This window comes from Phragmites australis, chromosome 8 (genome assembly GCF_958298935.1).
Source record: "Phragmites australis chromosome 8, lpPhrAust1.1, whole genome shotgun sequence".
NCBI classification, from domain to species: domain Eukaryota; kingdom Viridiplantae; phylum Streptophyta; class Magnoliopsida; order Poales; family Poaceae; genus Phragmites; species Phragmites australis.
In genome coordinates this window covers 26231207-26240849 of record NC_084928.1, presented here as the reverse complement: position 1 = coordinate 26240849, position 9643 = coordinate 26231207, and the positions used below count along the sequence as shown (strand labels likewise).

Genomic DNA, 9643 nt, shown 5'->3' with positions numbered 1-9643 from the left:
AGCCCACTTTGACCCATTGCCCACCCCAGCTCACCCGGCTATTACCCTAGCGAACCGGCGCGTGTGCTTGTGCGGCCTGCGACGCGTGTGAGCGCTCGGTGGCGGCAGCTCCTGTGCGGTGCGGCCGCACATCCCCTTCCTGGCTTCCCCTGTTCGGCCGTGGAGAGAGGGTGCGGAAGCATATATGGTCACTTCCACTCGCCGCCTACGTCGCTGCCCGCGTCGCCGGAGAGGGATGGCACGGCAAAAGGTGCCCAACCGATGGCGGTGACGGAGTCATGGAGAGCACGAATCTGGGCAAGGGAGCGGCAATGGCAGGGAGATCTGGTGTGCGCCGTGCAGGAACAGAGCAGGAGCTTGGATCCAGGAGGTGAGCCGAAGTGCCAAATCCTTCTGCAATCACGTGAGCTGGAATCACTAAACCACATGCATTTGCATGCATATGAGCCAATCGGCCATGTCCACGAGACCATGACACGCGAGCACGACCTCATGGATTCAAACAGCCCGGCGGCGTCAAGCAAGCTCGTATGTGCGCCGACTACAGAGCCTCCGCCACTGTCGCCCGCATCATTTCGCAACAGGATCCTGCAGGGGCCCCGTCAGGTCTTGGGTCCCCAAAGGGGCCGGGGGGCACAACTATTTTGAGGCTAAGTCGGGTTTGAAGTCTCAGGTGGGATATATTCTTGCTGCACGACTCTGAGCCGACCCGTTGCCACTCTTACGTGGTCTCGTCATTAGCTATCAGTGATGTTGGCGCACCAGGTAAGCTGACACAACTGTTGCTATCTGCTTCCAGAAAGGCCCCAATCAGCCCAACAGAGCGGTCAAAAAATTTTGACGCAACTCCAGATATGCCAAGCACACATAAAACACATGCAATGCTGGATGAGATAACACGAGTAACAGCACCGCAACAGCCGCCACAAACATGCTGGGATAACTATTCTGGAACTAGGAAAGCCGACGAAACTGATTGTTACTAGCAATTCCAGCTAGGTCATCTCACTTATGAATGTATCCTAAGGCTCTTTCAAGTGTCAGTATTCCCAAATCCCAGATGAAACTGAATGCAAGGTTTATTATCTAAAAACAAGGATGCTCTAAAACTACAATCTTTTTAGTAACAAATTCAAGATTATATTTCGTACAACAAACGCAGAAACCTTGGACAAATGGACCAGCAACAGCAATCACAAAATTGCAGTGACCCGAGGACAAACTCAGCATCCCCAATGAAATGCCAAGAGATTTAACGAGATAATGTTTGCTAAATGCTCTTGTCCACAAAATTATCATCCCCAGTAGCAAAACAACCAGCCATCCAATTGTGTTAAACCTGGTTATCAGTTACGCTCCACTGCCAAACAAGGCACCATCTGCAAGCCGCGGCTAGTGGAGAAAGAAAGCTCCCTTCAATGTTTGTTATATTGACTCAGCTGACTTGCACCTTGTTATAATGATCAGCGGCCACAGATAGTGATGGTATGGTAACAGGAAATCCAGGACCCATCTGCAAGAAAGTTACTCCTGTGAGAAAAGTAAAAGATAAGAGTAATATACGGACAAGTTCCAGAGAAAAGAGCCCATCACACAGGCACTACACTTTTAGTCACACAAAAAAGTGTACATGGCAGTTGAAAATGACAAATCAAAGAACTTACGATATTTGCTCCTAAGACTACTCACGTGCACGCTTACATGCAAATATCACTAGTAGCTCAACTTTTAGTTTACCTCACAGATTGTATAGCCCAAGAAACACTTTGCCATTCTTTCACTAGTGATGAAATGAGCCTGTAGCAGCCAAGGTTACTTACCAGAAATTAGTTGTTGCAACTTGATACTATCAATGATAATTCATTTTGATCCACTGCACTGGTACTTTGAGGCTAGTTGCAATCATTAAGAAAACATCTCCTTGTACAGTATATAGTGCAGACAGCCGATGTTTAAGGCATGTTAAGATAATTTAGGTAGCAATCCTGATCCCAACCATTAGCAACAGTCTATCCAGTGGTACTGACCGTCTCTGCACCTTTATGAACTACAGTAATAACTTGAAAGCAAGTATCCACTTTCTGAATTGAATAGAGTACTTGATAAGGCCGTGCGCCCAGTGCAACCCTACTGTTTCATGCACACTGTCCTAACCCATGCACACACCATAACAAACTTCTACTCAAAGTATAGACAATGGAGAAGTATGCATCACTTGTTCACTACAAAACTACTCAAATAGAACAAAATGTTCTCGCCAAAGAAAGGTATGTAGAAGTGTGCTTTGTTTAGCACATGCACAAAGTAGCTAATAATGACCACAGGGCAACCACTGGGTACAACATCTTGTTCTGCTCCACGTGAAGATGAAAATTATAGTTACTGATTTCAACAATTCATAGTTTGTGAAGTATTCCATAGCATCCATAGTTACTGCAGTATAGGTCTGTCTTCACAGTGAAGAGAAGATAACTTACTGTGCTACTCAGTGTGAACTTCTTCACATATCCTACGTATTTTGAAGCTGCAAGAATAGGCGAATGTTAACAGCCTGGACTTGATAGTTTCATCACTTTTTTTTACCGAAAAGGTTCATCACAATTATCAGATAATAAAGAAGATTAATGCATAAATATCCACTTAAAAAATAGTGACATGTTTACTATCCAATCACATAATTGGACAGCCTTAAAACACATTTAGCACTACCAGGATTCATCCAGTCCAATGGCACTTGAATAGTTGTATTTGAAGTGTATTTTTTGATGACCTTGTGCCCAAACATTTACATGTAGACCACAGTATCACATTTTGTGCTAAATATCCTTAGTAATAAAGTAGACAGAGAATAGTCAAAAAGTAAACCAGACATTTTGAAAGCATTGGTACTGAAAATACAACATAAGAGGTACGAAATATACTACAGAAGAATCATATGACAATCATGCTCGGAGCCTTGTGCTGAAAGAGAGAAGATTAAAGAAGAAAACAAGACAGCAGCTGACATAGAAGGGTCAAATGAAAACCAGCTGTTTGTCAACATTTGCACTGAATATACCACACAAGAACTGTATAACAATCATATCGGGAGTTCATAAATTACAAGTAATATTCGCCTGTAAGGCACAATGTATACCAAAAATGCTGGTGCAAGTAGTGTCAACACATCACTTACTTTTCTTTAAGCCCACTGGCTTTGCAAGTAAAAGTGCATGTACAAAAGCGCCTATATTTTCACGTAAACTCTCCTCAGAAAAGTTCATCTGCAAACAACACAAATAATAATAAGGTTAGAAAGCAAACTACAAGTTTGCAATTGCTCGGCTATCCAATATCATTATATTGATAATATCACTAGGACAACTGGCATTAATGCTGATCTTCCATACCTTCCCAAGGCCGACATGCACTATAGCAGTTTTATCTATTTTGAAATCAACACGGCCTGATTTTGCCGCTTTGACTGCGCCAGAAACATCATTTGTCACAGACCCTAGCTATAAAGTAATAAGTGTCACCAACAGCAGAATGTTGAGCATAACCCCACAGTAACATCAGAGAAGATTCTTACCTTAGGATTTGGCATCAAACCACGTGGACCCAATATTCTAGCAACCTGAAGAAGAAAATCAATCAGGATGTTAATATATGGCAATCATAGACAAATTAACATCAGTAAGTTCACACTACTATGGTGCTACCTTTGAAAGACGAGGCATGAACATTGGGGTCGCTATGCACTTGTCAAAGCTCAGTTTGCCTCCCCCTATACACATTATCATAGGTGAAACTAAAACTCCAAACAACAATACAATCAAATATTGAAGGTAGAAACTAAAGAAATCACTAGTTGAAACAGATAATAGTACAACAGGGTTCCAAGAGACTAAAACAGGAAAATACAGGTTATATTTACAGAAAAATGTTTCTTCAAGTTCTTACAATTATTCTTCAAATTACAACACATCATACACGACAAATATGTGCATGTAGATGGACAGTGGAGCTTATAGAGCAACAGAAGGAAATAAAGTACCTGTGCGGATCTCCTCAATCAGCTCGTCAGCACCAACAACGTCTGCTCCAGCAGCTCTAGCTTCATCTGCTGCAGGACCTTCAGCAAATACTGCTACCCTAACAGTCTTAAAAATAAAAGGAAAACCTCAGTACCAAATACCGATAAAAACCTAATAGCTAAAAAGATACCTTCATACCTTGCCAGTGCCATGAGGCAATGTTAAGGCGCCACGAACCATCTGTACCCCAAGGTAGAAGTATGATCAGTACGTTGGATGCTATGTTTCAGTAACCAATCAATCACAACCAGATCAATAGGTTGACACATCACAAATCATCTTGGCTACTGAACTGATGAGGCACTAATTAAGCATAATTGCTTAGCATTTCATAAAGCTTCCGGACTTCCATACCAGAGGGTTCGTGACAACATTTATTGTGCATTTGATATTACATGGTCCATTATGGAAATAGCAAGATCATAAGTTTATAACATCACGATAGCAATATCACCGTTAACTTATGTAGCTTCAACCATGCTTTCACTGCGGGACTCACACTTCGCAGAAAGTATGCTGGAATGGTGTAGCACTGTACATTTTTTATTGCAACTGGTAAATAAACTCAATAAGTTGTTCTCTGTACATCGTTAAGGTTGTTGTCCTAACTGGTCAATAATAGCTGAAGTAAGGCACAGTTCGATAGAGGGTCAGACCTATTTAGGGTGGGCTGGGGCCCATCATGGGGTCATCTCATGATTTTTGTGGCATAACCTCATTCCTCATTTTCTATTGGCTTTTTGGCCATCTGGAATGCCATCCAGTGTTACCGGGACTCGCGAATCCGAAATTTTTTGCCACATCAACACATATCCCCGTGTCGACACGCACTGGACACGGTGCGACACGCACTGGACTCTTCTCCGGCGAATCCAAGTGGTAAGAGAAGAAGGCCGCACGCTGTTGCCGCCGGATTCCGCATTGTGCACGTCTTTGCCGCTGGATCTCGCGCCACTGCAGCTGGATCACACGCCATCACGCTGGATCCCAAGCCATTGTTGGGGAGGATGATGAAGCAAGAGGAACCTCTTATAGCTGGATCTTGCGCCGCTGCCACTGGATCCCACTCCATCGAACTTGTTGGGGAGGAGGAATAAGGAGGAGGAATTAGGAGGATGAGGGCTATCAATTTTGCTAGTCATTGGTGAGAGTCTGAGAGACGATGGCTAGTGGTGAGGGATTTGGGAGCAACGGAGAAGCTGCATTGTGGAAGAAAGGCGGCGGATTCCTGTGGCTCTACATGTGCGTGAGTTAGGGCACCAACATTAAGGGCATGTTTGTTTTTTATTACGATTCTAACAATTCAAATTTTGATTCTCACAATCTAGAATCTGTATTATTAGAATCTAGATTGTACAATCTAAAACAAACAACATCAGATTATTAAAATCTCTCCTCTCCCTCTCCCTCCCCTACAGACTCACCTTCTTCAACAGGTCCTAATGCTTTTCCCACTCCCAGCCGCCGTTGTCACTATTCCCCACCAATATTGAGCCGCCACTGCTCTCCCTTGTCCGCCCTCCGCCCAAATCGCACTAAACGAGCTTGCCATCGCCTCCTTCGCCGAGTCCCAAGCCCAATTTTGCCATTCCCGGCCGAATCTACTGCGTGCGGTCTCCCTCCCTGACTCCGACAGCCGACCGCCGCCGCAAAGAGCCTCTTCAGCAACCTGCAACAACCGTGCCTTTTCATGCCAGATTGAGATGTGGTGAGCTCTCACTAGGCCGTGCATGCCGCCATCATCATCGGTTCGCTCCGGCTTTGGTTCTATCCATCATCGGCGTGGCTAACGTCGAGCTCTGCACGACCGCTGCCATCGCGGCTCGCTGTCGAGCTCCCTCCAGCCACGCCCGTCGGCCGACGACCCCAGGTCCGAGCTCGCCGTGATGCGCTGGAGCTTCCCCGCCCCTTAGCTGGCCGAGCCGCGCAGCCGTGTTGACGGTGGCGAGCTCATCTGAAGTTGGGGGTGCTGGCGGTTGTGCCCACGTCGATGGAGGAGGGGGACCGGCTGCTGCAGAGTCTGGCGACGTTGGAGTCACGGCAGGGGAAAGGAGGAAAAAAACAAAACGTTATGTTTGTAATGACATTGATGGGTAAATATGTCTCATAATCCACAATTTAGAATCACCCTTTTTCTAGATTATGGATTATGGTATAATCCGCCTCCGGATTATGGAATCTAGATTATAGAATCAGCCTGTTTGTTTTCGATTCTAGTTTTAAAATATGAATTTTGGAATCATAATAAAAAACAAGCAGGCCCTAAGTTGGACCTTGGACATAGCTAGATGGGCCAACAAATGACGGCCCATTTCAACCTTTATTCTTTTCTTTTTTTTTTTCCTTTTTAGCCTTGATGAATCTAATTGATCTGATTGTAAAAAAGAACTACGATTTTATTTCCTCTTCTAGTATATTAAAAAAGAGGTAGATCTCTATGTTATACATATTTTTATGTATATATTTAGGTTTAAAACATATATTAGAAGAATCCCCGAATCCTATATTCTCAAGATTGCCAAGTCAGACACCTGCACCCGAGTCGGACTCCGACTCCCGCACCTGTGTCCTGGTAACACTGATGCCATCATGATGGACCAACTCATTCCATTCCTCAAACCAAACAAGGATCTTAGTTTCAAAAGTTAGGATTAGATAATAATACCATCATAGCTGAAGGATTTGAAGACACAAAGCCCAGTGTACTCCACGGAAAAAGTCAAGTTTACCACTTCATAAAATAGGTGCAAAAAAGTATCTTTACTGTTCATAGGATACATAGTAGGTAGAACAATTTGCTCAAGATTTTGTGAATAGATGAGCATGACCGTGTAGCATTATAGCACTGATCCCACAACAGCTGCAGTACAAAACAAAAATTGCTGAAAGAACAATTAAGAGCAAACTACACCAGAGGTCCTCAAATTTGTTTAAATGACACTCTTAGTATCTTAAATTTGCTCTATCAAATATTTAGGCTTCCTTAATTGTGCCACTTATGTTCATCCAGTAATTAAGGAGGGAAATGGCATGCCATGGCACTGTGGAATCTCTATACTTACCAAGTCACTTGACTCTCTGACACATCACTTCTTTTTTTCTGTCAAATAGCTTAAAGTTGGACCTGACAAGAACAATTCCTCAAGTTTAAGGACATGCCAAACTCAAGAATCTCACTCTAAGTAGTTAAGGCCGAGAACATCTTCAAGAAAAAAACCTTCCAAAGTTCCTTCTTATTTGATACTTCCATGCAGTCAAACTTAATTAAAACCTCAACATGTTTACAACTGCCAAGACTGGACATATGAAACATGTATCACTAAATTTGTCGTTAAAAGTACATTTAATAATGCTGTAGTTTCATTATTATTTAATAATACAAAGTTGTAAAAAGTGACAGTCAAAGTTAGATCCTGGAGAGAGCAAAAAAGCCTATAACATCAAATAAAAAGAACAGATGGAGTAGCGTGCAATAGAACTTGGCAGGATAATAAAACACTTCTAGGTATTTTAGAAGAAGAACAGCTACCTGGTCACCACGACGTGGATCAACACCTAACATCACATGAGCTTCAAGAGTTTCTATAAAATTCCGCTTCTTCTCATTTGCACTAGTCTGCAAGACAGTAAGAGAACAAAGTAAAAAAGATTTGATCTTTGATAACTAAAATTAGATCATTATTTTTGGAAAGCATCAAAAAGAAAATTTTTTGAAAAAGACCATGCTGCGCTCGAGTCCAGCATCATGATGAAGTAATGAATAAAGGGGGAGGGGGGTGATGTGAAGCTATGCATTTTACCCACACTTTTCTCAGCATCCGCTACTTATCCCACAAATGAAAAGATGTGGAAGGATGGGAAAGCTCTAAAAATTTGAACATAAGAGGTGACTACGCTCTGTATCTGGGCTACCATTTCTTTAAGCAACCAAATTGCCACTATTCTCACAAGTCACAAGCATTCTCAAAAATGCTAATTGCAAATTAGCTTTGTAAAATAATGCCATGGAACATTTTCTTGCTTGTGTGACGAACCTCAAGGCTTCCCAATACATGATGCAAGCCCACCAAATTGTTGCACGTGTGAAGTGATTCACTATTAAAAGCTCAAATTACAGCACCCCATCGGGTATGCTAGCAACAAACATGATCCTACAGAGCACTTGGATTTACACATTTCCAATTCATCTACAATCACATGGAATAACACCGAATTTTGTGTCTTGTTCCTATTTAGAATTCACCCATGAGTCCATCACTCGTGAATGAGACTGAAACCATTTCATTCCTATTCAATTCAAATTCCAATTATTGACATGACAAAATCAAACAACCTCAGAGAGCATACTGTTCTGAATGCCAACATTGAAGAGAACGTAGTTAAGCAATGTCGAATCGGTCAACGTGGACTGTGGAGACAAATCACGACCATAACACACCTTGACTAGGCGAATGGCGTCGACGAGATCAATGGTGCCCTTCTGCGGCCGCTTCTCGACGGGTATGAGCGTCGGGTACGGCACCTGCTCCTCCAAGACCTGCATCCCGAAGATGCTCCTCGTGGCCCGCGCCGCGTCCATCTCGATCCGCGCGCCCTCCTCTCGCAGCCGCTCCTCCGGCTCCGCCTCCGCCTGCCCCCCTGCCGGCCGGTCCTCCGGCAGCGGCGCGACCCTGGACTGGTAGGAGACGGGCAAGATCGCGGGCGCCGCGTCCTTCAGGAACCGTTCGTCCTGCCGCGTCCACTGCCGCGGCGGCATCGGCTGCTGCAGACGCCGGGGAAGCGGGGGCTGGGATCCGGGGCCAGCGTCCGGGGCCGGAGGGGCGGCCGCCTCGTCGGGCGGGGGCTGCGGCTTCGGGGCGTAGGAGACGGGCTTGATGGGCGGCGGGGCGGAGCTGGAGTTGGCGTCAGATGAGAAGTGGAAGAGAGGGAGGTGGCGGTGGGGCTGCGGGTGGCGCTGCGAACGGGAGAGGAGGAGCCGGAGGTGAGCCATCACGGGAGGCGTGGTTGCGGCGGCCGGCGGCGACTGGCGAGGCCTGGGGTTTTAGTCAGGTAGATCCCAGATGGAAATGGGAGGGTTCTTCAGGTGGGCCGGCTTCGTCGTGTGGGTTTCTGTCCTGATGGGCCGGCCTATTCACCTGCTCTGCGCCTCGGGCTTTTTCCTTGACCAATCGGGAAGCCCATTTATGCAGGGTGAATCGAAGTCAATCGGCAGCTCCTGCCGTCGGCCGTGGTGAGGGTCAGGGATGATCCTTTTTCAGTTTTTTTTTTTATAGTTTCCGTTTTTCCGGTTCTTAGGCAGGAACAGGATGAAAATGGGACAGTATTGTTCAGAAACAGGACTGAAAATAGGTGAGCCTCATCCCGTCTATTTTCTAGGAATCTCGTTTTTATACCGTCTCGGACTCCTGCTAATTAGAGTTAGTATCCTGCACGTATATGCACAATACAATAATGTGTGTTTTGTGTCCTTTTTGTGCCTGTCGTCTTATATGCACCTAACTTAGCATACTTTTGATCGTCGTCTTATCTGCATGTAACTTGGCTTTAACATCGGTTTATAGCATACA

General features: G+C 44.7%; 1 protein-coding gene across 2 annotated transcripts; it reads right to left on the bottom strand.

The window, feature by feature from the left end:
- Window positions 1-875: 875 nt before the first annotated feature.
- Window positions 876-9164, bottom strand: LOC133926857 (uncharacterized). Of its 2 annotated transcripts, none has more exons than XM_062372994.1 (10): window positions 8515-9164; window positions 7606-7692; window positions 4215-4256; window positions 4037-4142; window positions 3702-3766; window positions 3572-3616; window positions 3390-3497; window positions 3176-3263; window positions 2478-2524; window positions 876-1530 (listed from the first exon to the last, which is right to left on the bottom strand). In XM_062372994.1, exons 1-10 carry the CDS (start codon window positions 9064-9066, stop codon window positions 1525-1527), a joined length of 1146 nt encoding a protein of 381 aa, XP_062228978.1. In that variant the 5' UTR covers window positions 9067-9164; the 3' UTR covers window positions 876-1524. The 2 variants fall into 2 exon arrangements, with proteins under 2 accessions (XP_062228978.1, XP_062228977.1); XM_062372993.1 differs by having other exon boundaries at window positions 876-1513; window positions 8515-9162.
- Between the last annotated feature and the right edge of the window lie 479 nt (window positions 9165-9643).

What these genes read in the sequence shown, in the direction of transcription:
- LOC133926857 (XM_062372993.1), bottom strand. Translation starts at nt 9,066, where the DNA reads ATGGCTCACCTCCGGCTCCTCCTCTCCCGTTCGCAGCGCCACCCGCAG. An exon ending in ATCCACGTCGTGGTGACCAG is followed by an intron (nt 4,257 to 7,605) that starts GTAGCTGTTCTT and finishes CTTGGGGTACAG; the next exon opens with ATGGTTCGTGGCGCCTTAAC. An exon ending in TGCCTCATGGCACTGGCAAG is followed by an intron (nt 4,143 to 4,214) that starts GTATGAAGGTAT and finishes TTTATTTTTAAG; the next exon opens with ACTGTTAGGGTAGCAGTATT.